The 27,527-nt window shown below is 37.8% G+C and overlaps 1 protein-coding gene across 1 annotated transcript in view; it reads right to left on the bottom strand.

Annotated features, from left to right (window-relative positions):
• Window positions 1-27,527, bottom strand: part of RPS6KA6 (ribosomal protein S6 kinase A6) — a 237,072-nt gene that overhangs the window by 102,383 nt on the left and 107,162 nt on the right. Inside the window, exon 3 of the mRNA XM_004378878.2 lies at window positions 18,136-18,252. Within this exon, the coding sequence (XP_004378935.1) occupies window positions 18,136-18,252 (117 nt within the window). The remainder of the gene's footprint in view (window positions 1-18,135; window positions 18,253-27,527) is intronic.

Raw genomic sequence — 27,527 nt, 5'->3', positions numbered from 1 at the left:
GAAACTTATTGTTATTCACCCAAAGCCCATTGTTCTGTTATTTGCTTCACTGTTTGCTCTATCGACTATAAAATAAACTCCAGGGACTGAAGCCGGGGTTCGACTCCTCAGAGTGACCCTCCTGGCCCCACTTCTCTGTAAGAGTTGTGGAATTGGTTATTGTCTCCGCCGCCCTGACATTCGCCCCAGCTGCGACATGAGAGTATGGCCCCCGGACACCCTTTTAGCTCAGTGGTGAAGTCACTCCTGAAGTTCACCGTTCAGCCAGGGATTAGACAGCCTCATACAACAGAACGGGACTACTAAGGCACAGCAGCCCAGGATCAAGGAGTAGAAGGCAAGAGGGGACAGGAAAGCATTACGGACAGGTGATAGGGAACCCAAGCTTGAGAAGGGACAGTGTTCACATGTCGTGGGGTTGTTAACCATTGTCATAGGGCAATATGTGTACTGTTTAATGAGAAACTATTGTTCCGCAAGCCTTCCTCTAAGGTACCAAGAAAATCATCTATGTGACATCAAATTGACAACAGTAACTCAAAATGTTTGATGGGAAGTCTACAGGGCAGTGAGTTGAAGATAAGGGTGATGGAATAATTTGGAAAAGGAAAGAGAGAATACCAGCAAAACAGAAAGAATGTAATCAGTGTCAGTGAACTGTACATGTAGAAACTTTTGAAATGGTGTAAATTTGCCTATGTATATTTTCACCAAAAAAGGGTCCTCCAAGATCCAGAAGGGAAAGTGTTGACATGTAGTAGGGTTGTTAACCAATGTCATAAAACAATACGTGTACTGACTGTTTTATGAGAAACTATTTGTTCTGTAACCTTCATCTAAAGTACAATAAAAAAATTTAAAAAAATACTAAAAGGAGTCCTCCAGTTAGAAAATCAGTAACATTAGATAACAACCCAAGACTAGAACACAGGACTGAGTAACAAGATATAAACACAGATAGGGAAGTCACGAAAATAAATCAAAGTTAAAACACTGAAAATAGGGAATCAGAGACATCAATATGTAAAAGATGACAACGTTAAAACAAAAATAGGGACTGAAGAAGCGTAGTCATAGATCTTTCATATGGAGAGGAAGTCAAGGTGATATAAAGAAATAAAAGATTGGTTTAAACTTAGATAAATAGGGGTAAATATTAAGGTAACCACAAAGGAAACTAACAATCCTACACATCAAAATAAAAAATAAGAAAAATAAAAAGACTCAGCAAATACAAAATGAACAACAATGAAAAACATGAAAAGAAAATACATACACATAAACTCAGCACAGAAGATTAAGTAGAACAGAGAAACTGTGAACAACACACAAATAAAGACATCAAAATGACAGCACTAAACTCATACCTATCAATAATTACACTGAATGTAAATAGACTAAATGCACCAATAAAGAGATATTGGTAGAATGGATAAAAAACATGATCGGTCTATATGCTGCCTACAAGAGACACACCTTAGACTTAAAGACACAAACAAACTAAAACTCAAAGGATAGAAAAAATATATCAAGCCAACAACACTCGAAAAAGAGCAAGAGTGGCACTATTAATCTTTGACAAAATAGACTTTAAAGCAAAATCCATCACAAAGAATAAGGAAGGATACTATATAATGATTAACCAGTCAGTCAATACACCAGGAGGACATAACCATAGTAAATATTACACACCCAACAACAGGGCTCCAAAATACATAAAACAAACTCTAACAGCACTGAAAAGAGAGACAGCTCCACAACATGCCACTTTTGGTGATGGGCGGAATATCCAGAAAGAAGCTCGATAAAGACGCAGAAGATCTAAATATATGTCACAATCAACCAACTTGATCTTAAAGACATAAACAGAACACTCCATGCAACAGCAGCCAAGTAAACATTGTTTCCCCTTGCACATAGAACATTCTCTAGAACAGACCACATATTAGGCCATAAAGTAAGCCTTAACAGAATACAAAGAATCAAAATATTACAAAGCATCTTTTCTGACCATAAAGCCATAAAAGTAGAAATCAATAACAGAAAAAGGAAAAAAAAAAAACAAACACATGGAAACTGAACAACACCTTGCTCAAAAATTGCCGGGTTATAGAAGAAATTAAGGACAGAATAAAGAAATTCACAGAATCAAATGGCAGTGAAAATACATCCTACCAGAACCTCTGGGACACAGCAAAAGCAGTCCTCAGAGGTTAGTTTATAGCAATAAATGCACACATCCAAAAAGAAAAAAGGGCCATAATCAAAACAACCCTACAACTGGAACAAGTAGAAAGAAAGCAGCAAAAGAACCCTTTGGGCACCAGAAGAAAGGAAACAATAAGAATTAAAGCAGAATTAAATGTAATAGAGAATAGAAAAAACAACTGAAAGAGTTAAGAAGACTAAAAGCTGGTTCTTCAAAAAGACCAACAAAATTGATAAACCATTGGTCAAACTGACAAAAGAAAAACAGGAGAGAAGCAAATAACATCCAGACTAAGAAATGAGACGGGCGATACCACTACAGACCCAACTGAAATTAAAAGAATCGTAACAGAATACTATGAAAAACTGTACTCTTACAAATTTGAAAAACTAGAGGAAATGCACAAATTTCTAGAATCTCACTACCTACCTAAACTAACACAAACAGAGGCAGAACAACTAAATAAACCTATAACAAAAGAAAAGATTGAAAGGGTAGTTAAAAAGCTCCCAACAAAAAAAAACCATGGCCCGGATGGTTTCACTGGAGAATTTTACCAAACTTTCAGAGAAGAGTTAACATCACTGCTACTAAAGGTATTTCAGTGCATAGAAAAGGATGGAATACTCCCAAACTCATTCTATGAAGCCACCATAACCCTGATACCAAAACCAGGTAAAGACACCACAGAAAAAGAAAATTACAGATCAATATCCCTTATGAACATTGGCAAAAATCCTCAAAAAATTCTAGTCAATAGAATTCAGCAATATATCAAAAAAAATTCACCATGATCAAGTGGGATTTATACCAGGTATGCAGGGATGGTTCAACATTAGAAAAACAATCAATGTAATCCATCACATAAATAAAATACAAGAACCACATGATCTTATCAATTGATACAGAAAAGGCATTTGACAAAGTCCAACACCCATTCATGATAAAAACTCTCAGCAAAATAGGAATAGAAGGGTAATTCCTCAACATACAAAGCCAACAGCCAACATCATCCTAAATGGAGAGAGTCTGAAAGCATTCCCCTTGAGATAAGGAACCAGACAACGATGCCCTTTATCACCACTCTTGTTCAACATTGTGCTGGAGGTCCTAGCCTGACCAGTTAGGCTAGAAAAAGAACTAAAGGGCACCCAAATTGGTAAGGAAGTGGTAAAAGTATCTCTATTTGAAACTGATACGATCTTATACACAGAAAACCCCAAAGAATCCTTAAGAAAACTACTGGAACTAATAGAAGATTTCAGCAAAGTATCAGGATACAGGATAAACATACAAAAATCAGTTGGATTCCTCTACACCAACTAAGAGAACTTCGAAGAGGAAATCACCAAATCAATACCATTTATAATAGCCTGCAAGAAGATAAAATACTTAGGAATAAACCTAACCAGAGACATAAAAGACCTATACAATGAAACCTACAAGACACTACCGCAAGAAACCAAAAGACACCTGCATAAGTGGAAAAACATACCTTGCTCATGGATAGGAAGACTCAACATTGTGAAAACGTCAATTCTACACAAAGCGATCTACTATTGTGTAAGACCACTATTATAAGAACTCAAGAAAAGGTTTAAACACAGAAGAAAACATTCTTTGATGGTTATGAGGGCAGGGAGGGAGGGAGAGGGGTATTCACTGCCTAGAAAATAGACAAGAATTATCTTAGATGAAGGGTTGGACAGCACACACTACAGGGGAAGTCAGCACAACTGAACTAAACCAAAGCTAAGAAGTTTCCTGAATACAACCAAACACTTTGAGTGGCATCTGGGGTCTTAAAAGCTGGTGAGCGGCCATCTAAGATGCATCAATTGGTCCCAACCTACCTGGAGTAAAAGGGAATGAAGAACACCATAGACACAAGGTAAGTATTAGCCCAAGAGACAGAAAGGGCCATATAAACCAGAGACTTCATCAGCCTGAGACCAGAAGAACTAGATGGTGCGTAGCTACCACCAATTACAGGGAACACAACAGAGAGTCTCTGATGGAGCAAGAGAAAAGTCGGGTGCAGAACTCAAATGCTATTAAAAGACCCAGACTTAATGGTTTGATTGAGATGAATAAATTATTGTACATTCACACAACGGAATACTATGCAACAATACCTAAAGAACAGCAATCAGTCTGGGAAACATGTCATGGCATGGATGAATCTGGAAGGCATTACGGTGAGTGAAGCTGGTCGCAAAAGGACAAATACTGTAAGAGACCACTATTATAAGAAACTCAAGAAAAGGTTTAAACACAGCAGAAAACATTCTTTGATGGTTACTATGGTGGGGCGGGAGGGAGAAGGGTACACTAACTAGATAGTAGACTAAAATTACCTTAGCTGAAGGGAAGGACAAGACACAACACAGGGGAAGTCAGCACAACTGGACTAAACCAAAAGCTAAGAAGTTTCCTGAATACAACCAAACACTTGAAGGGACAGAGTAGCAGGGGCGCAGGTCTGGGCAACATGGTTTCAGGAGACATCTAGGTCAACTGGCATAACAAAGTTTATTAAGAAAATGTTCTGCATCCCATTTTGGTGAGTGGTGTCTGGCGTCTTAAAAGTTAGACAGCGGCTATGTAAGATGCATCACTTGGTCCCAAACCACATGGAACAAAGGAGAATGAAGAACACCAAAGACACAAGGAAAATATTAGCCCAAGAGACAGAAAGGGCCACATAAACCAGAGACTCCATCAGCCTGAAACCAGAAGAACTAGATGGTGCCTGGCTACCACCAATGACTGCCATGACAGGGCATACAACAGAGAGTCCTTGATGGAGCAGGAGAAAAGTTGGGTGCAGAACTCAAATTCTAGTAAAAAAAAACAGACTTAATGGTCTGAGACTGGAGGGATCCTGGAAGATAAGGCCCCCGTGGTCTCCGTTAGCCCAGAACTGAAATCATTCCTGAAGCCAACTCTTCAGACATAGATTTTATTTTACTATAAGAAATAAAATAATCGTGAAGAGTCCTTCTTAGCTCAAGTAGATATCTGAGACCAAATCGGCAGCTCCTGTTCAGAGGCATGATGAGAAGGCAAAACAGGACAGGAGCTGGTTGAATGGACACAGGAAATCCAGGGTGGTAAGGAGGAATATGCTGTCGTATTACACAGAGAGCTACCACGGTCACATCACAATGTGTGCATAAATTTTTGTATGAGAAACTAACTTGAACTGTAAACTTTCACTTAAAGCATAATAAAAAAATAAATTTTAAAAAAAGACCCAAAAAACTAAGTGAAACAAATGCAGACTACAATCCTGGAATCCTGAACATTAAAAAGGAAGGATAAAGAATAGAAAACCAACTGAAGGGAAAAACTGAATGAATGCAGTGAGCAAAGATAACATGAAATGGAGGTGCTGTATCAACCACCCCAGCTCAGCATGGCCATCTTAAGACAATGCCAGAAGCAACTCTGGAGGAGGAACACAAGTAGGCAATCCCACAGCAGTCCCATAAGAGACAGAGAAACTACACAGACATAGAGAGAAGCAAGCACAGAGAGAGAGCTGACGTCCAGAACTAGATATCCACAAGGAAATGCCCCTAACCTCAGGGGTGAGTGCCGTGCATGAGGTGGTGGAGATGCAGAATGATGGTAGGAGGTCTCTCACCCAAATGTACCTGGGATGCTCACCCTTCCTCACACTTTGTCAGAAGCAGGTCCTGACTGCTGGCGGCACTGGACATGATAGGCATGGGCGCCCACATCTGCTACCCAGAGGAGTGCACTTCCCTTACCTCCACCCTCCTGATTGGAAGCGGTGGGGTATCAAATACCCAGGACATCCTGTCTGACCAGGGACCATAACACAAGGCCTCCCCCACCCAGCCCTGTCTACCACCACCCCCTTCCTACCTGAGGAACAGTGGTGGGCACACTCCTGTGCGCATGCCTGCCCACCATCTACACCGCCCTCCAGGGCTCACAGCACGGCAAAGACTATGTTCGCCCATGCATGTGCCTGCCTTGTGTCAGCATCTGGCCCAGCCCGGTGATGGGTGGTGGAAACACAACTGTGTAAGTGCCTGCATGTCACTCCTTCTACCCTCCTCCATACAGCAAATGATGCTAGCAGCGTGTCCATGTGTGTGCCCAGCTGCTCCCTCTCTCCATCCAGCAAGAAGTCCAGGTGGTGCCACCCTGTGTGCATCCACCCACCACTCCCCCCAGCCCCTTCACCCAGCAATTGGTGCTGGCACCGTGACTGTGCACATGTCCGCCTGCTGCTCCCTCCCTCAACCCCTACCTGGTGAGAGGCGCCAACGAGGTGGTTGTGCCCGCACCTGCCCACTGCTCCCTCCCCCTCCACCTGCCGGGCAAGAGGCGCCACTGGCACAACTGTGCACATGCCCGATGCTTCCTTCCCCCTCCCATCCGCCCAATGAGAGGCGTGGGTGGTATGACTCCACACGTGTCCACCTGCCGCTCCCCCCTGCCCCCTCCACCTGGCTAAGAGGTGGGGGTGTCATGAGTGTGTGCGTGCCCATCTACCATTCCCTCCTCCCTCCTTCTGCCCAGTGAGAGGCACCAGGGGTGCAACTGCATGTGCACCCGCCCACTGCCCCCCTTCCCCTGCTCACCCCTCCCCCACCCAGTGTGAGGTGGAATCAGTGCAACTGTGCATGTACCCTGCCACCAGCCACCCTCCCTACCGTCCACCTACCCTCACCCAGTGAATGGCAATGATCATGCCCCCACTTGTACAATACACGCACCACAACTGCCGCCCCACCTTCTCCGTATGGGCCACTCCCCACTCCCGCACCACTGGACCAACAACAGATGGTGGCCAACCCTTACCCAAAACATCCTCAGCCGCCTAGCAAGACCAGCAAACAAAAGCCCATGCTCACACATCCAGCCACTGCCACATCCACCCAGATAGAGCTGGCAAGCGCTCAAGTGTGGCCAGACTACCGACCAGAGTAGCAAGCCTGTACAACCTGCCCGGATACATGAAAACAAAACAAAAAATCAGGATGCAGCAAACAAATACACAATTAATAAATAAGTACAATAACAATTTAATGCCTCAGAGACAAAAGACAATATCAAATCACCTAAAGAAGTAGGACAAGATGACTCAAGCGAAGGACCAAAATAAAAAACCAGAAAACATCATTGAGGAAGAAGAGGGAATCAAACTACAGGATAAGGTATTCAAAAGACTTATCTATAGAGCCCCCCAGAGATCAAGGAAAACACAGAGACAAAACCAAGGAAAACATAGACAAAATCAAGGAAAGCAGACAAAACACTAGAAGAATTCAGGAAAACAATACAAGAACAAAATAAATAGATAATTAGAAACCATACAAAAACAGCAATCAGAAATTCAGAACATTAACACTAAAATCTCAGACAACTCAATGGAAGGACATACGAGTTGAATTGAAGCAATGGAAGGCAAAACCAGAGAAATAGAGGACAAATCTTTGACATTAAGTTTTGTTTGAGGAACAATCAGGAAAAGAATGAAGAGAAATGAAGAATGCCTAAGAGTTATATGGGACACTATCAAGAGGAATAATCTATGCATGGTCAAAATCCCAGAACAGGAGAAGACAATAAAAAGCACAGAGAGAATATTTGAAGATTTGCTGGCAGAAAACTTCCCTAATATCATGAAAGATGAGAAGATTTCCATCAAAGAAGCACAATGAACCCCAGACAGAATATATTCCAAAAGAAAATCATCAAGACATAATCAAACTGTCCAAAACCAAAGACAAGGAAAGGCTCCTGAGAGCAGATAGGGAAAAACAAAAGATCACCTACAAAGGGGAACCAATAAGAATAAGTTCTGACTTCTTGGCAGAAATCATGCAGGCAAGAAGGCACTGGGATGAAATATACAAAACCCTGAAAGAAAAAAAAATTGCCAACCAAGAACGATATATCCAGCAAAACTGTCTCTCAAATATGATGGCAAAATTAGGACATTTCCAGATAAACAGAAATTAAGGGAATTTGTAAAAATCAGACCAAACTTACAAGAAATACTAAACGGAGTCCTATGGACAGAGAACCAACAACATAAGGCAACAACCTGAGATTCAGACACATAACAGCATCAGCTAAATATCAACACAGATAAAGAATTCTCAGAAACAAAATAATGCTAAAAGACTGAAAACAGGGAACCAGAGATGCCAATCTGTTATCGATGACAACTTCAAAAACAAAAAAAGGGGAACAAATGGTATAGTTATAGAACTTCCATATGAAGAGGAAATCAAGGCAATACCAAGAAATAAAAGACTGATTAAACTTTGGAAGACAAAGGTGAGTTTTAGGGTAACCACAAAGAAAATCAACAAACCTACTCATCAAAATAAAAAGAAAGAAAACCATAAAGACTTAGTAAACACAGAATCAACAACAATGAAGGAAATGAAAAGAAAATCCACAAATAAAAGGAATTCAGCACAGGAGAGTAAGAGAAACAAAGAAAATGTCAGCACCACGAATAAAAAAAAAAAAGCTCTACAAAATGACAGCAATAAACTCACACCTATCAATAATCACACTGAATGCAAATTGATTAAAAGCACCAGTAAAGAGACAGAGTGGCAGATTAAAAAAACCAAAAAAAAAACACAATCCATCAATATGCTGTTTATAAGAGACACATGTTAGACACAAAGATATAAATAAACTAAAAATCAAAGGATAGAAAAATATGTATCAAGCAAACAATAACCAAAAAAGAGCTGGTGTGGCAATATTAACCTCTGATGAAATAGACTTTAAGGCAAAATCCACCATAAAAAACAAGGAAGGATATTATATAATGATTAAAGGTCAATTCACCAAGAGAACATAACCATAATAAATATAAATACATCCAATGACAGGGCCCCAAAATACATAAAACAAACTCTAACAGCTTTGAAAAGAGAAATAGACAATTCCACAATAGTAGAAGACTTTAACACACCACTTTTGGTGAAGGACAGAACAACTAGAAAGAAATTCAATAAAGATACAGAAGATGTAAATACCACAATAAACCAACTCGACCTCATGGAACAAACACATGAGGAAATGCTCATGATCATTAGCCATTAAAGAGATGCAAATTAAACTACAATGAGATATACTGTCACTCCCACATCAAGGCACTCATCAAAAAAAAAAAAGAAAACAAATGCTGGCAAGGTTGTGGAGAAACTGAAATTCTTATACACTGCTGGTGGGAATGTAAAATAGTACAACCACTATGTAAAACGATATAGCACTTCTTTAAAAAGCTAGAAATAGAAATACCATATGATCCAGTAATCCTACTCCTAGGTATATACCCTAGAGAAATAAAAACCATCACACGAATAGACATATGCACACCCATGTTCACTGCAACATTATTCACAATAGCAAAAAAATGTAAACAACCTAAGTACGCATCAATGGATTAATGGATAAACAAATTGTGGTACATATACACAATAGAATACTACGCAACAATAAAGAATAATGACAAATCTGTGAAACATCTCACAACATGGATGAATTTGGAGGACATTACACTGACTGAGGAGCCCTGGTTGCACAGTGGTTAAGAGCTTGACTGTTAACCAAAAGGTCAGCAGTTCGAATCCAACAGTCACTCCTTGGCAACCCTATATGGCAGTTCCACTCTGTCCTACAGGTTCGCTGAGTTGGAAGCAACTCAACGGCAACAGGCTTTTGGTATGCTGAGTAAAATAAGCCAATCACAAAAGGATAAATATTGCATGAGACCACTATTACAAAAAAACAAGAAAAGGTTTACACACAGGAAAAAATGCTTTGATGGTTACCAGGGAAGGGAGGGGGAGGGAGGGTAAATTATTAGACAGATAGAAGACACATGGTAATACTGGTGAAGGGAAAGGCAATACACTATACGGGGGAAATCAGCACAACATGACAAAGGCAAATGAAGACACTGAAAGGAACACAAGAATAAAGGGCAATTACAACAATTACTATAACACAGACAATCCTGCAACAACAGTATTAATAAACCATAATTTACAAAGGGATACACAGGTAGATAGGTATGCTAAAGAGGCATGGGAGTGTGTAAGGGAGCACACCCACTTGCAGATATAGGTTAGGGTGTGGATATCTCTACAAACATATTTGTAGATGTTGCATATATATTAATATAGACAATAGAACACACAAAGGGCACACTCATGGAAACTTCTTATGCACAACCAAACACCTCCTGGAACGAAGATAATAAGCTGGAAGGCTAAGGACCATAGATTTAGGGGGCATCTACATCAACTGGTATAAAATAGTGCATAAAAACAATGTTCTATATCCTATTTTTGTGAGTAGTGTATGGGATGTTAAAAGCTGGCGAGCACCCATCTAAGATACACCTAGTGGTCTCTTCCCATCCAAAGAAAAGGACAGTGAAGAAAACCAAAGACTCAAGGGAGCAATTAGTCCAAAGGGCTAATGGACCACATGCACCACAGCCTACATGACCCCAAGACCAGAAGAACTAGAAGGTGCCCATCTACCACTACCGACCACTCTGACCAGAATCACAATAGGGGGTCCCGGACACAGATGGAGAAAAATGTAGTACAAAAAATTAAATTTACATTAAAAAAAAAAGACTAGACTTACTGGCCTAACTAGAGGAATCCCCAAGACTATGGCCGTAAGTCACTCCTCTGACTCGGAACTGCAGCCATTCCCAGGACCACCATCCAGCCCAGCAATTGATAGGTCTATAAAATAAACAGTAACACCTGAAAAGAACGTGCTCCATAGAACAAACAATTATATGAGACCAAAAGGGCAACATTTGCCTAAAAGTAAAGATGAGAAGGCAGGAAGAGGTAGGAAGACCAGACGAAAGGAAATGGGGAACCCAGGGCAGAAACAGGGAGAGTGTTCACACAATGTAGAGATTGAAACCAATATCAAGGAACACTTGTGTACAATTTATTGAGTGGGAAACTAATTTGCTCTGTAAACTTTCACCTAAAACACAATAAAATATTTAAAAAAATATCTTTGAAGAAGACTTTACACCAAAACAGAAATTTTGCAAGTCACCACAAATAGTTCTGTATTGAAAACTACTATCCTGTATTATTTTGCCTTGTCTGAGACCTAGTCTGAACTCCAAGCAGATTTTCCCAAACAACGCAAAACCCTAAGAAATTGTGTGAATCTTGCCACAGAAGATTTCCGTGGTTTCATTCCACAAAATTGTTTTACTGGGTTTGAACTTGGTAAGTATACTCCTAAAAGCCCAGGAGTTTTTGTTTTCCACTAATGCAAGCCACAATAATTCAAGCAAAGGGTATCAAATTTAACATACCTTTAGTGTTCTCTGGAGTTCCTGGGTGGTGCAAATGGTTAACATGCTCAGCTGCTAACCAAAATATTCCACTGAGAGGAGTCTCAGAAAAAAGGCCTGGCAATCTGCCTCCAAAAAAATCAGCCATTGAAAATCCTATGGAACATAGTTCTACTCTAACACACACGGGGTTGTCACGAGTCAGAATAAACTCAACTGCAAGTTTTTGTTTTTTTTTTCCAGTGTCCTTTATAATGAAAGCATTAAAAAATAGAAGTAGCACCTTACAAATTAACAGTGCTACATTTTTAATCACAGAAGAATACCAGTCAATATGAGTTAGAATACAGACACAAACTGGATTACCATGGGATCTTAAGTGTCCTATAATGCTTATTTGTTAAGCTAAAGAAGCTACAACCCCAGATGCATATTTACTCATCTGTTTTTTTCCGTATTGGACAAATGGACTTGTATATATCTGTATAGCTAACTTAAGAGGCATCTTTACCAGTTTTTTAAAGTACACTTTGAATCGATTTTGTACCTGCGCCTGATTTGATAACATCACATACTGGCCATCTTGAAAAATACTGCTTCACTAAGTTACACAGATCTTCCAAATGCTGATGCCACCAAGCTTATCAGAAAAGTCTTTAAAGTATTAGGAAGATGTCAAGCTCACAGTGGCAAATAAAATATTTCCAAATTTCTTGCTTGAAAGCTCAAATTCTATAACTGGCAAAAATACTGTCAGTTGTTTTCCATGGAAGTAACAAGTTCACACTGTCCATTCTTGAGAAAACAACTACTAAATACCCAAGTCTAAATAACCATAGTTTTCCCAAAGTCCGTTAATTGGGGAAGACAGTCTCTTTAACAAATGGTGCCAGCATAACTGGGTATCCATCTGCAAAAAATTGAAACAAGACCCATACCTTACACCATGCACAAAAACTAACTCAAAATGGATCAAAGATTTAAATATAAAATCAAAAACGATAAAGATCATGGAAGAAAATATAGGGACAACGCTAGGAGCCCTAATACATGGCATAAACACAATATATACCATAAGTAACAATGCACAAGCACCAAAAGATAGACTAGATAAATGGCAGCTCCTAAAAATCAAACACTTATGCTCATCAAAAGACTTCACCAAAAGAGTAAAAAAGACAACCTACAGACTGGGAAAAAATTTTTGGCTACAACAAATCCGATCAGCATCTAATCTCTAAAATCTACAAGATACTGCAAAACCTCAACAACAAAAAGCCAAATAACCCAATTAAAAACTGGGCAAAGGATATGAACAGGCACTTCGCCAAAGAAGATATTCAGGCGGCTAACAGACACATGAAGAAACGCCCACGATCATTAGCCATTACAGAAATGCAGATCAAAACTAGAATGAGATATATCTCACCCCAACAAGGCTAGCATTAATCCAAAAAGCACAAAACAATAAATGCTAGAGAGGTTGTGGAGAGACTGGAACATTTATACACTGATGGTGGGAATGTAAAATGGTAAAACCACTTTGGAAATCGATTTGGCGCTTCCTTAAAAAGCTAGAAATAGAAATACCATGCAATCCATCTATCCTGCTCCTTGGAATATATCCTAGAGAAATAAGAGCTGTCACACGAATAGATATATGCACGCCCATGTTCACTACAGCACTGTTCACAACAGCAAAAAGATGGAAACAACCTAGGTGCTCATCGAAGGATGAATGGATAAACAAATCATGGTATATCCACACAATGGAATACTATGCAACATTAAAGTACAACAATGAAGCCGTGAATCATAACATACAGGAATCTGGAGGGCATTTTGGTCAGTGAATTTAGTCAGTCACATAAGGACGAATATTGTATAAGACCTCTATTATAAGAACTCAAGAAAAGGTTTAAACTAGAAGAAAACATTCATAGATGGTTACTAGGGTGGGGAGGTAGGGTGAGGATTATTTACTAACTAGATAGTTGATAAGAATTATCTTAGATGAAGGGAAGGACAGCACACACTACAGGGGAAGTCAGCACAACTGGACTAAACCAAAGCTAAGAAGTTTCCTGAATACAATCAAACACTTTGAGGGACAGAGAAGCAGGGGTAGGTGTCTGGGGACCATGCTTTCAGGGGACAGCTAGGTCAACTGGTATAACAAAGCTTATTAAGAAAATGTTCTGCATCCTACTTTGGTGAGTGGCGGCTTTGGTCTTAAAAGCTTGCAAGTGGCCACCTAAGATGCATCAATTGGTCCCAACCACCTGGAATAAAGGAGAATGTAGAACACCAAAGACACAAGGAAAGTAGTAGCCCAAGAGACAGAAAGGGCCACATAAACCAGAGACTTCATCAGCCTGAGACCAGAAGAACTAGATGGTGCCCGGCTACCATCAATGACCACCCCGACAGGGAACACAACAGAGAGACCCTGATGGAGCAGAAGAAAGGTGGGGTGCAGAACTCAAATTCTAGTAAAAATACCAGACTTAATGGTTTGACTGAGACTGGAGGAACCCTGGAAAGCATGGCCCCCGGATTCTCTATCATCTCAGAACTAAAACAATTTCTGAGGCCAACTCTTCAGACAGGGATTGGACTGGACTGTGGGGCACAAAGTGATACTCCTGAGGAGTGTGCCTCTTAGCTCAAGTAGATACAAGAGACTAAATGGGCAGCTTCTGTCCAGAGGTGAGATGGGAAGGCAGAGAGTGCTAGGAACTGGTTAAATGGACATGAGGAATCAAGGGTAGAAAGGAGGAGCGTGCTGTCACAGTATGGGGACAGCAATTATGGTCACATAACAATGTAGGTATAAATTTTTGTATGGGAGACTAACTTGAAATTTAAACTTCATTTAAACTACAAAAATAAACAAAGAAAAAAAATAACCATAGTTTGTCAGTCATTCTTTCAAATAAAAATAGTGTTTCATGAAAAACGTGGATAGTTCAGCTCACAACTCAAAAAACTGCATAAGTACTTAGCCTTAAGACAAGCATCCTACTTTGGTATGCAGCTAAAGTGCTTTATGTGTACTTCTAATTTTATGACATAGAATATTAAAAGTAAGTATACTCAAGGGTTGAAATTTAATAAATTTAATAATTTTAATGCCTCATCAAGGACTTTCTTATGTAAAACTTGCATTTTTTAAAACTGCAAGTGTGTGGCAGTGAAGAATACCATTACTACTGGTACAGTTCGGAGCCACTGTCTTAATTGTGCCAAGCATCAACAGTTTTAGAAATAATATCTTAGTATCATTATTAAAATAGATTTTACTTTTAAGACCCCTTGAAAGGGTCTAAAGGATGTCCAGGGGCAGGTAGACCACACTTTGGTAAGCACTGTTCTAGAACAAACCTCACAGTGGGGTTGAAAAGAATGACGTATAGAAGGCAAGAAGAGGCAGTCAGGGAAGAAAGGGATAGTCCAGGCTTTTGGGAAGGCACTGTTGTACAAAGCAGTCACTTTTTTCCACCTAGTTCTACTAACTTTCCATAGTACCCTGATACGGCATTTAACAGAAACCATCACTCACAGTCTGAAGAAGTAATGGTTTATATGTTCATTGCCTGTTTTGTTCTTTTCAGGTCTTATGGGTTAACAGATGTGAACCTTCCCAGTACCAGAAACCAACATCTCCCTCTCTGCCTTCTTCCCATAATTAACAACAGAAGAAGGTGCATTGCTTCAAACTACTCTGTGTAACAACAACGACAAAAATTTATCCTGATAGGTGTCTTTTCAATCACCCTAATCCAATTCTGGGAAATAATGCCCAGAATAAAACTGAGTGAGTGAGTCACTTCAATATACTTTTCTCTGGATCACATGGACTTTTATATTTGTTTATTAAGGTACTCAATAATTACTTGTTGCACTGAACTTAAAAGATCATACAGCTTTAAATGCTGACTGAAGAGAAAGGACGAACTGTAGGAAATGTTAAGATATAAACATATAAACAAAAGTTGATCACTTGATAGTTGATCGAATATTTAAGAGCACAAGGGTTCAATTCTGTAATCACTCATTTTAAGTCTTAAAGTTACAGGCTTTATGATCACAAAAGCAAAAATATTCCTTTTTCATAATCCTTAAATGTTCAAATGTATGCTTTGTGTAAATATGATTTGGCATTCGAAATATAAAGAAGGCTAGTCTGACAATCTCAAACGTGTTTTCTTGTGTTTTTCTTGGTTTAATTTTAAAATAATGTAAGTTTTTTGGTATACTACATTTTACTCCATACATTAATGATCATCAGTAACATTATACCTGTTGATCTTAGAACAGAATTTTATTTGCAACTTTCATGATGATAATGCATGGTTCTTTAAAGGTACATATTATAATTGACTTTAGTGGGGTTTCTGCCTGCATTAAATAGACTACAAAGCCATTTAATGTCTTAAAGCTTCACATGGGCTAAAAGTCCATTTATTGCATTTTAACAATGGAACTTTTGCAGAAAAACTCTAAGACTCCGGGCTGTTTCTTGTAATTGCTCCTACACTTGTCTGATTCATACCCTTGGCCAGATTCCTGAATAGATTCAGTATATAATAGGTCACACCCACACAATGCCTACGCAAATGATGTAATACTGACAAGCAAGTATGTTCACATCCTAGGAAGCAAAAAAAAAAAGCCTCCTCCTTAATATTTCTTTGGTTGATGAACTGCATAAAGATCACTATTCTGTATTTTAATACTAGAAATAACAGAAGGCTTCAATGATATCTTTGTTAACTCAAAGTTCCTACACAGACAAAGCTGGCTGTTCCCTGAATTTAAGGACTACATTGACAACTTGTCATAGTGGTGTTGTATTTAATGTGAAGCTGTTACTGTGAAGACATTCCATTATGTTATACAGTATCCTCTTTATGAAGACCCATGAGAGAAATTTCTCTGGTATGTTTGATCTTTTTCTACCTTACAGATACTATCAATAATCATATAATTGAATGCATCATCTTCTTTGTAATGGCTGCCAGAAAACTTCTAGGCCCTTATGCCACGCATTTGTGAACACTGAACGTACTCCTTGCTTCATCTAGTCTTTCCTATTCTCATTTTTCCCTAGTTCCACCATCTTCTCCATTTATCTTTAATTTTATTTTGTTTAATATTCATCTATGAAAGCATTAAATCCTTTCTGGAACAAAGTAGGGCAGAAATAAATACATGTATGAATAAATACATACATTGTATGACAAAAGAATTACTTTTAATGACTTGAAAATTTTGCCTGATGAGATTTTATTTAAGTCAAATATTTAAGCGTTTGGGATATAAAGAACATTATCTCTGCTCTTCTAAAAATGAACACCATAAAAGTATCTATCATACAATAGTCAAAGCAATATTATACTTTTAGAAACTTAAAGGTATGTTAAATGCAGGTGACTACAGGTCAGTTTTATAAACACTACCCTCTCCCTAATCTATTAACAGCTCCTAGTTTTGTTCTCTCCAACACAACTGTTCAAGTCCTATCTCCTTGTCTTCATATATTCCCTGTATTACCTCACTGCCAAGTCTTAATCCATCTTAGTTTGCCCTTTTTGTATTGAAAATGTTTCTCTATATTTCATGTGTTATATTTTGTACCACTTAGATACCAAGTTGGCTTAAAACAATGTATATTTTATATTCACCAATGCTGTTTGTACAACTGCTGTGCATACACTGGGTATTCGGTAAATGTCTTGGTTTTAAAAGATTCCAGAGCACTACAAATAATCACCAGTCTGCTCAATTGCCCTTCTTCTCTCCCCTTTGAACACAAAACTCAGTCATCCTGAAATTAATAGTTTCTTCTTATCTTTCTCCTCTTCAGTTGTTGTTGTTGCTGTTTTCCTAAATGTTCATGTCTTAGATGTTAGGTGTACATGTGACAATGTTCACGTCTTAGATGTTATGTGTACAAAGGTCAGGAACAAGACCTACATACTTCTTTGCCAAGAACCACGCCACTAAGCATTTAATAAACAACTCTAATAATGAGTGTAAGTTAATCTTTCTCAATTTGTCTTTCTCCCTTGAAATTTAAGCTCCTTGAAGGCAGGAGTTTCACACAACCCATGTATCACCTAGTGCCTACCCTTGTTCTACTTTAAACTCATACTGGTTTAACAGATGATAGATGAATTGATATATAAATTCTGATTTCTATGATAAAGCTAAGTAATGTAGATGAAATCATCAGGAGAGGGCAAACTGTGTTTATGCCAGCATGTGAACATGAAGAGAGAAAAATCATTTTATTTACAAAGCAAACTACCTTAATTTAGGAAGCTAATAAATAGCATGCTATATTTTGTTCTGAAGAAATCAGGGGATTGAGAAACTCTGATTATTACAGAGAAGTATAAAGAAATGGGATTGAAAGTAAAACAGAAATAAAAGGAGTAAAATGAGAGTTACCTTTGTGTGCACCCTTCTGAGAAGTTTGGAAATGGCACATTTATCAGATATGTATGTATGTGAAAATTTTTTGCTAAATGTTTAGCAGAGAAACAAATGAGGGGGAAAAAGCATTCATTACCTTTCCAAATGATCCCTGACCAAGAACCTTGAGCAATTCAAACTGTGCAGGATCTGCTTTCTCATATCCTTCCTTAACGTGATGAGTAATAGGGATTTCTTTAAAAACTCCTTCTTCCTGTTAAAAGAAATCCAAACAATACTCAAGTCCAGTTGCAAAATCTTAAGATTAGCTCCATAAAGAAAGAATAGCCTATCCCACAGACAAATTTCCCCACAATACCAGAAACCATATAATACCCAACTCCCTCAATCTAGCACCAGACAGTTTTATGGGCTAAGAGTATTCTCACTTCCTAACACATACACATACACCACCACCATCTTCCCTATTATATAATTCCATTTAAATCGAAATATGTGAAATCTATGCTTCAGTCTTCTCTTCCAACTGTGTGGCAACAGAAGAAAACAGTTAACAACCAAGTCTCAAGAACAACACTGGAGTGTGACTTGAGGTGGATGCAGAGAAAGTCAAGAGATAGATAAAACCTTGTAAATTGTAAGGTATGACAAAAAATGTGAACCTCAAGAGCTCTTTTAAATAGTACTTCACCAGATTCTTTTAAACAGTCAATGATATACATGTATTTAAATGTCCAACTAGCCACATTAATGACAAAGAAACTAACATAAACACACACAATCTACAGAGTGCAAACAAATGTTTACAAGCCATTGCCCTATTTTTATTAAAAATCTGTAAGTAAATTAGATGCCAGATTTTTCCTACAACCTGGGTCAGGCATAAAGGAAGCCACCCAGAGAGTTTCTGATCCTTGATGCAGGACTCCACTCAGCTGTGACTGCTACATTCAGGTGAGTTGTAATTCTAGTCCCTAGAGAAGTGCAATAGCTAGGATTAAAAAAAACAACAACACAGATGTATTACATATCACAAAATGCCGGAGTTGGAAGGAATATCTTATCCAACCCTCTGAATGTACAGAGGAAAAACTAAGACCCACAGAGTTTAAGTTCACATGACTAATTAATCAAAATGTCTAGAAGTCTTGATAGTTTCCTATTATACCATATTGATTCTGGTTGGGAAGACAAGAATGCTATCAATCAATTCAACAAATAGTTAAGTTCCAACATCCAAGCAATCTAGCCTTCAATTAATTGATTAATCAGTGATGACTGTGGACAAAGGGGATAAGAGTATGGTCCCACTTGATCTAGGCTTCATGGCAGCTAAGTAGTAACATCCATGTCACACGGGTAGTCAGTCATTCACTCTATCAAGGGAGTATCTAGGCAGAGGAATTTTAGCTTTGGATATTGGGAACCACCACTAAGTCATTCAGAAATGAAAAATCAGCTCTTAAAGTATGTCAATGGATTTTTTACATTCATCAAAATAGCATTTTCCTACTAGTCAGTCAGTGATTTATAAATATTTAAATTTGCTATGGGAGTGAGTTTCCCCATTTGAAAGGGGCCTTATTTTTAATGTCCAGAGTCTCTTCTAATGTAAATACATATGTTTTGTAGATAACATTTTGAAATTTTATTTAATTATGGAATGCACCTTTGCAATCTAAAATATGTATACCAAAAGCCAATTGTATACTCTTAATATTATAGTTAACTGAGTTTTTGCCACACATTATGAATACATTACTGGTCTTCAAAGCATGGAATATACAAAAACATACTTTTTGGAAGTTTTCTCCAGTGGAAAGATCACTAGAGGAAGAGTCAACAGACTTTATTTTGCTTCTAGCTCTGCCACTCATAAGCCTTGGCCAAATCACAAACCACTCTCAACTTCAGTTTTCTCACATGTAAAAAAAGGGATTATGTTAGATGGGTCTCTAAGGTCCCCTCCAGATCTGTGATTCTATATTGAACATAATCTACTATTTTTATGGTTAAGAAGGCACTTCAGTGCCTGCCATGCTTAAGATCATCATTATAAACACGTATCATAATGACATCAGTTTTTTATTAAAACGTTCAGACTTAGGAAACAACTGCACACTATTTTAGTTTCACCAAACCTAAGAAAGTCTTCCTAAAGAAAATGTCTGTTCAATGTCCCATCTTCTCTTTATTAAAATCCATGTACGCTCATCATTGTCAAAATGCAATATGTCTTCCATTTTCAGCAGCATTACCCTAAAAGTTCCCAACATGAAAATGCTACCAGACGAGAAAAGATTGCTTTTCCCAGTAGGCAGCGACCATATAATAGTAACGATGTGTCCTAACAACTTATTATCTTGTCTTTCTCTCCAACTAGACTGTGAGCTTCTTGAAGTGTACATTATCACATTCATCTCTGTATTCCTAATGCCTAGCACAATACAGTAAAGCCTGCGAAAGCTGGAACCTGTGCAAGGCAAAAACCTGTCAGAGAAGGAAATCTCAAATATTTTCCACTAAAATGAGAGATAGAAAAGTGGTAAGACTGCATCCTGTCAAAGGCGGAAAAGTTGCAAAACCTGGAAAAATAAGGTGGTCCCGTCTACTTCTGGCTCTCACAGCTTTCACTATATTTGTTCAATCTCATGAGAGCAGAAAGCCAAAGAATCCCACTCGATTTCATAAAAGTGGAATGAAGAAAATGTATTTTTAAAAAGGAAGAGTTTAAAAGTAAAATTTACCAACAGGAAGCCTCAAATTATTTTTAAATACCTTATAAGTAAAACAGGAAAACATATATCCAAAATTTAGTTTTAAATGTACAAAGGAAATAGGGAAGCAGGAGACTCATTTTGGATAATGGAAATGTGTCAAATTTGAATATAACTAAATTGTGATGGCAATATATCAAATATTTAATCAAATAACCTTTTTATTAGAGTGTGAGGACTACAAATTTTTTTCCAGATTATTTATGGTCAGTACTCTTATTACACTGTGCTATACTTACACAAATAAAGGGCATAATGACCCCATAATCTTTGCTTTAAAAAAGAGGCTGATATTAACTTAATGACTGGCCATCTGCCTCTTTCTAATAAAGATATATGTTCCTGGGCAAACAACTACTATGCACTGCTTCACTATCTTATGGCTAGTTTGCCTTTATGTAGACCATGGTTTGCAATACCCTAGCTGTACCTAAGAATCACCTATAGAAGAAAGATTAATTTAATACATTTGTTTAGGTCCTAACCCCCAGAGATTCTGATGCTCAGGCATCTGTATTTTTTGAAACCTCTCCAGGTGATTTTGATACATGGCCAGGATTGAAGAACACTATTTAGGTGCTTCCAAGACATATAAAGACAGATTTATACACACATAAAAATATATATACTGTATACACATACATATACACACACATACAACTACATATACATATACACACATTTATATACACATAATATATATACAGGAGCCCTGGTGGTGTGACAGTTAAGCACTCGGCTGCTAACTGAAAGGTTGGCTGCTCAAAACCACCCAGTGGCTCTATGGGAGAAAGACCTGGCGATCTGCTCCCATAAAAATTACAGCCTAGAAAACCCTATGGGGCAGTTCTACTCTGTCACATGGGGTCACTATAAGGCGAAATCAACTCGACAGCACCTAACAACAACAATAATATACACATACATATATATGTCTACTTATTACAGAGGTGTATTATCCTTTGTATGCTGCTAGCTCTTTTTTACTGTAAATGTATCTAATACTGTCCTGTGTCACCACTTCCAATATTATCTTTCATATTTCATCTGCTCCATCCCCCATTCTTGTCTATTGCCTAACGTTTCTCAGCTTCTCAGTACTAGACTGATGTTTACCATTAGTTATGTATTTCTTGTCATCTGCAGCCCTCCTCCCCCCTTCCATCTCACTTTCTTTAGGTCCTGCACTATTTGACAGTAGCAGAAATCTAGCTCCAAATAAGGTGGTAATCTTATCAGTGATCCATTTGTTTTTTTCCTAAGTGTAAATCATCCTTGAAGTAATTTCGCTATCCTGGGATAATAATATATTGTTATATCACCTTATATTTGCATCTATACATTCTTTCTCTATAATTATTCACTTACTCAAATCAACAACATTCATTAAGCACATACTATGTATCAGGCACTGTGCTCTGCGTTAGGGATAATGAGATAAAATGCGGATTTGAGAGTAGAGAATTTTGTCAGAAACGATACATCCTTTAAAGAAACAAAAAGTTACACAACACTTTATCATAGTTGATCTGTGTAAAGAAAGTTGCTACCGTGAAGTTAAGATTTAATAACTTACAAATAGGGACCACTCTTCTTTCCAACATCAAATGAAAAATCTGAAGCAAGGATGACTATGAGTCGGTTTTTCTGCAATCTCAAAGTAATTGTTGATAAATAGAAAAACTATGAAGGCTCAATCATAACCAAAATAGTCAGCTATGACATCTATAATCTGTGATCATCTTTTTAATTTAGGGGGCCAACAATGCTGTAACACTGAGAAAATGTATTGATAAGGTACAAAATGAAGAGACAAATATACTACTACTCCACTTGTTTGACAGTGATTTGATTATTAAAAAAGGAATCACCTATTAATAGGGAAAAGAAAGAGCCGATGACAGCCTATTAGGAAATCATACTATAACTCTATTACTACACGTTCATAGGACTGTGGACCTAAGCATAGTTACCTCCAGAAATTAGGTCAAAAGAGGAGGGCTTTTAGAGCCTAAATTTGTTGATTTTTATGAATAATGCAACATCCTTCTGTTCAAATATTTGCTTTGTCTGTGTGTAGACAGGCCAGTTCGGTGAAAAGCTCACCCTGAAATTACAAGAAGCAATTAATTATGGATGTTAAAACATACGTACAGATACCTGGGAAAGAAGTCTGATGTACCCTTTCCATGCGGTGAACAACCCAGGGTCACTGAAAACCAGGCCAAGTATCAGCATACATGGAAAGAGAGACAACGGTAAAAATAATGGAAATGTCAACTCCAGTGAGGTGAAATAAACACAAAAACTTGATGTAAACATTGGAAGGTAACTGAAGAACTTTTGGGTTTGCAAAATTTTGTTTTCATGACAAAAGCAAAGAAGGGTAGCAAACTAGTTCACACTTGGATTGGTTTATTCTATTTATTGGGGTCAACTCTTCAGTTTCCTCATCTGTAAAATGGGAATAATTCCTGCCATACCCATTTATAGGGCAAATCTGCTACAAAAGGCCTCTTAAAGTGTTTAAAAGCAAAGACATCACTTTAAGGACTAAGGTGCGCCTGACCCAAGCCATGGTATTTTCAATGGCCTCATATGCATGCAAAAGCTGTACAATGAATAAGGAAGACCAAAGAAGAATTGACACCTTTGAGTTACTGTGTTAGTGAAGAATGCTGAATATACCATGGACTGCCAAAAGAACAAACAAATCTGTCTTGGAAGAAGTATAGCCAGAGTGCTCCTTAGAAGTGAGGATGCCAAGACTTTGTCTCACATACTTTGGTCATGTTATCAGGAGGGAGCAGTCCCTGGAGAAGGACATCATGCTTGGTAAAGCAGAGGGTCAGCAAAAAAGAGGAAGACCCTCAATGAGATGGATTGACACAGTGGCTGCAACAATGGGGTCAAGAATAACAACAAGCATGAGGATGGCACAGGACCGGGCAGTGTTTTTTTTGTACATAAGGTTGCTATGAGTCAGAACTCACTCGATGGCACCTAACAACAACAACAACATACCCATTTAAGATCAAAGACATAAGGGTCAACTGAGGACTTTGACCGTATGAAAGAACTTTGAAAACCACAGAATATTTATAAGAACTGAAGTTATTGAACTTACTTATATTATTTATCTTTGCCCCCCTCATGGTGCACATGGTGCAGCTTATAGTGGCTCCCCTTTATAGTGGTTATCTGACAATTTTTAGTTGAATAACAAGTAAGCACCAGTACTGCAATGGAAGAAAAATAACGATGCACACCGCAAGTTTAATGTCCATCAGAAAATAAAGACAAAAAGAAGAAGGAAAACTTCACCATACAAGAAGCAGGCACCCCCACTTTAGTCTACTGCTTGCTTTATGGGCTCCATATAAGGTTAACTAAGTAAAATCCACATGTAAAACTGTATTTTTAAAAGGATTATTATGAAAGACATATGTCAAGAATGGTTTTTAAAATTAGAAATCTAGGGCTTAAAAGTATGATGATGAAATCAGTTTTTTTTACGTACATTTTCATTTCAATGTAACATTTACATGTCTGAATGATAAAATATAAATCGATTTAGAGAGTAAACATACCGCTGGCCTTGTGCTAATGGTATCAACAAAGAATCCAATTCCTAAGATATTGGTAGCATTAAGAAATACTTATTTTATTTCAGGGAACAAACACTCCGTACATGCTTTAAAAGTAAACATAAGTTATCATAAATTACCAAATACAAGATAGATATATTTATTTTGGCAACATATAAAAAATCAACTCATGCCAATCATCTCCTAAAGAAAAAGAATCATAACACACTTTTTCAAACCTTGACATTGCTGGGAAAAGTAGGGAACTGGGTGGTGAAATGTGATTATCAGATATCTTTTATCAGTGATCTATTATTTAATACCAAATGTGAAAGCTGTCTTGAATAATGGTACAATGGCTCATTATCTAGACATATTAAAACTATGCTGACTATACTTCAGCTTTGCTGTTCATATGCTACATATACAAGGAGTCTGGGAAGCATTTTATTTTGCTTGGTTTAACTGAAGAAAACCATGAAATCTAAAGCACCGATAAGTAGGATGGAATGAATTTGTGAATTACTCAACCACAAAACAACATTAGGCCACATAAGAACCAAATCTAAAAACCAAACCCATTGCCGTTGAGTCGATTCCAACTCATAGCGAGCCTACAGGACAGAACAGAACTGCCCCATAGGGTTTCCAAGGAGCACCTGGTGGATTCAAACTGCTGACCTTTTGGTTAGCAGCCATAGCTCTTAACCACTATGCCACCAGGGTTTCCACATAGGCAATACGAAAACTTCAAAATTTTAAAGAACATTCTGTAAAGAATCTATGTCCCATAGAGTCTCTACCATCCTCCATTATTAAAATACAAATAAAAATAAAGCCAAGCACAAAATCACACAGCTGGCAGCATCACCTTGGAACAGGCAACCACCACCAACACAACAACAAAAAATCCTATATATGAAAACAAATAAAGGGATGATAAATTTAAATTGTTAGTGTTTCCTATCACCCATATAGCATTACTGACACAAAATTAGTATCTTAACTATCACAAGCTGAAAGCACAAGGTTTTAAGTACAGGTAATTCAGGCCACAAACTAAATCCAAATCCTGGAAATGATTCTAGGACACTTATTTTCCAAAAATTCAGACTACCCCACTAGCCACTGAAGTTGACTGCAAAGGTAAATCAGATTAGCATCTAGCACTATCTATTTTTACTATCTTTCCATCCAAAGCTATATTTCCTGACTCATGTTTTGTTAAAATTAGAGAGGTAAATATTTGACAATCACTCAATGTATATGCCTATGTGTCTGCGGCATCTACACACACACACAAACACACACTCACGTATTTCCTTCCTCCTGTGGTGTGAGGCATGGTATCTGCCGTTAACTTATTACTACTAAAGTATATGGCACCTTTACCCACTGCCTTTTGCATTTCCTAACACTGTTTATCATTTGTAAACAAGCAACATAAATACTACTATGCCTCACAGTCCATATGATCTCTTAATAAATCTATAGATGATTTTATAGTTGAAATGTATTTATACTTAAATACAATATTTGTTAATATTAAGAAAAATTCAAAAGCTAAAATGACAGCATTTTATCTCTTATTAATGAGAAAGGAGTGTACTTACATGGTCACCATCTGCAGAAACAGTGATTTTTACACAGAATATTTCCAAGAACTCTTGGACAAAATCAAATTTTAATCTCTCTGCTGGTTCCTATCTCAGAAAAATCCGCTTCTGAACCAATTTCATGGGGGAAAAAATAATTTCAACCTCAAAGTTAATTTTATCCACAACTAAATAAGGATGGCATTCTCATTTCCCACTTATTTGAATCTACATAATACATAGCATAATTAACATGAGACATAATGGTACTACAAAAAGGCTATTGGAAAAAGGAAAATCTACTGGGTCATAATCCTTGATTCTGCTACTTGCTAGTATTATGACCTTATATAAATCACAACCTCTCCAGGTCCCCACTGTGTACACGAACCTATACAATGGAGACTTTAAAAAACATTATCTCTGAAGCTCCTCCTGGCTTAAAAATTTTTATACTTCTATGAAAAATTATCTATAGAAATGCCAATTATAAAATAAAATAAATGGAGATGCCTATCTTAAACCAAGCCAAACCCACTGCTATCGAGTAGATTCCGACTCATAGCAACCCCATAGAACAGAGTAGAACTGCCTCATAGGGTATCCAAGGCTGTCAATCTTTACGGAAGCAGACTGCCACATCTTTCTCCCGCAGAGCGACTGGTGGGTTCAAACAGCGGATCTTCCAGTTTGCAGCCAAGTGCTTTAACCACTGCACCACCAGGGCTCCTTATGCCTATCTTAGGCCCTCGTTAAAATCATTTTTTACTCTTCTCTAAAAAAGATCTTGTGAAGGATACAATCGAAATGTCCATCAACAGATGAATGGATTAAAAAAATGTGGTATATACATACAATGGATTTTATGCAGTTGTAAAGAGAAATGAAGTCCTGATACATGCTACGACATGGATGAACCTTGACTACATTATGCTGAGTGAAATAAGTCAGTCACGAAAGGACAGATACTGTATAATCTCACTTATATGAAATAAACAAATATATAGAAACCAAAGATTATTAATGGTTACCAGAGGTGGGAAGGAGGCGGAAACAGGGAGTTTTTGTTTGGAGGGCATTGAGTTTATGTTAATGGTAGTGGAATATTTTGGAGAATAAATGGCGACAATGGTGGCAAAACATGAAAAATATAATCAATGTCACTGAGTTGTAAATGTAGAAGTTACTGTGCTGGTAAATGTTTAGGTGTGGATATTTTCATTACAATAAAAAAGAAAAAGATCTTGTAAAATGAGAGGCTAGTATATAAGCCTTGCAAAAATGGTTTAATAGCTAAGTAGTCTTTAGGATCAGAATAGAAACTTCTGAAATAATTGAGATGTGATCCTTTCTGAAAGCAAGGAAATGGGTTTTTTTTTTTATTGTACTTTAGATGAAGGTTTACAGAATAAAAGTTTCTCATTAAACAGTCAGTACACATATTCTTTTATGACATTGGTTAACAACCCCATGACATGTCAACACTCTCCCTTCTCAACCTTGGGTTCCCTATCACCAGCTTTCCTGTCCCCTCCTGCCTTCTAGTCTTTGTCCCTGGACTGCAGTGCC

Source organism: Trichechus manatus, unplaced genomic scaffold, assembly GCF_000243295.1.
Source record: "Trichechus manatus latirostris isolate Lorelei unplaced genomic scaffold, TriManLat1.0 scaffold00060, whole genome shotgun sequence".
In the NCBI taxonomy this organism is placed as follows: Eukaryota; Metazoa; Chordata; class Mammalia; order Sirenia; family Trichechidae; genus Trichechus; species Trichechus manatus.
Note: the sequence above shows the minus strand (reverse complement) of the source record. Positions and strands in the feature narration are given on the sequence as shown.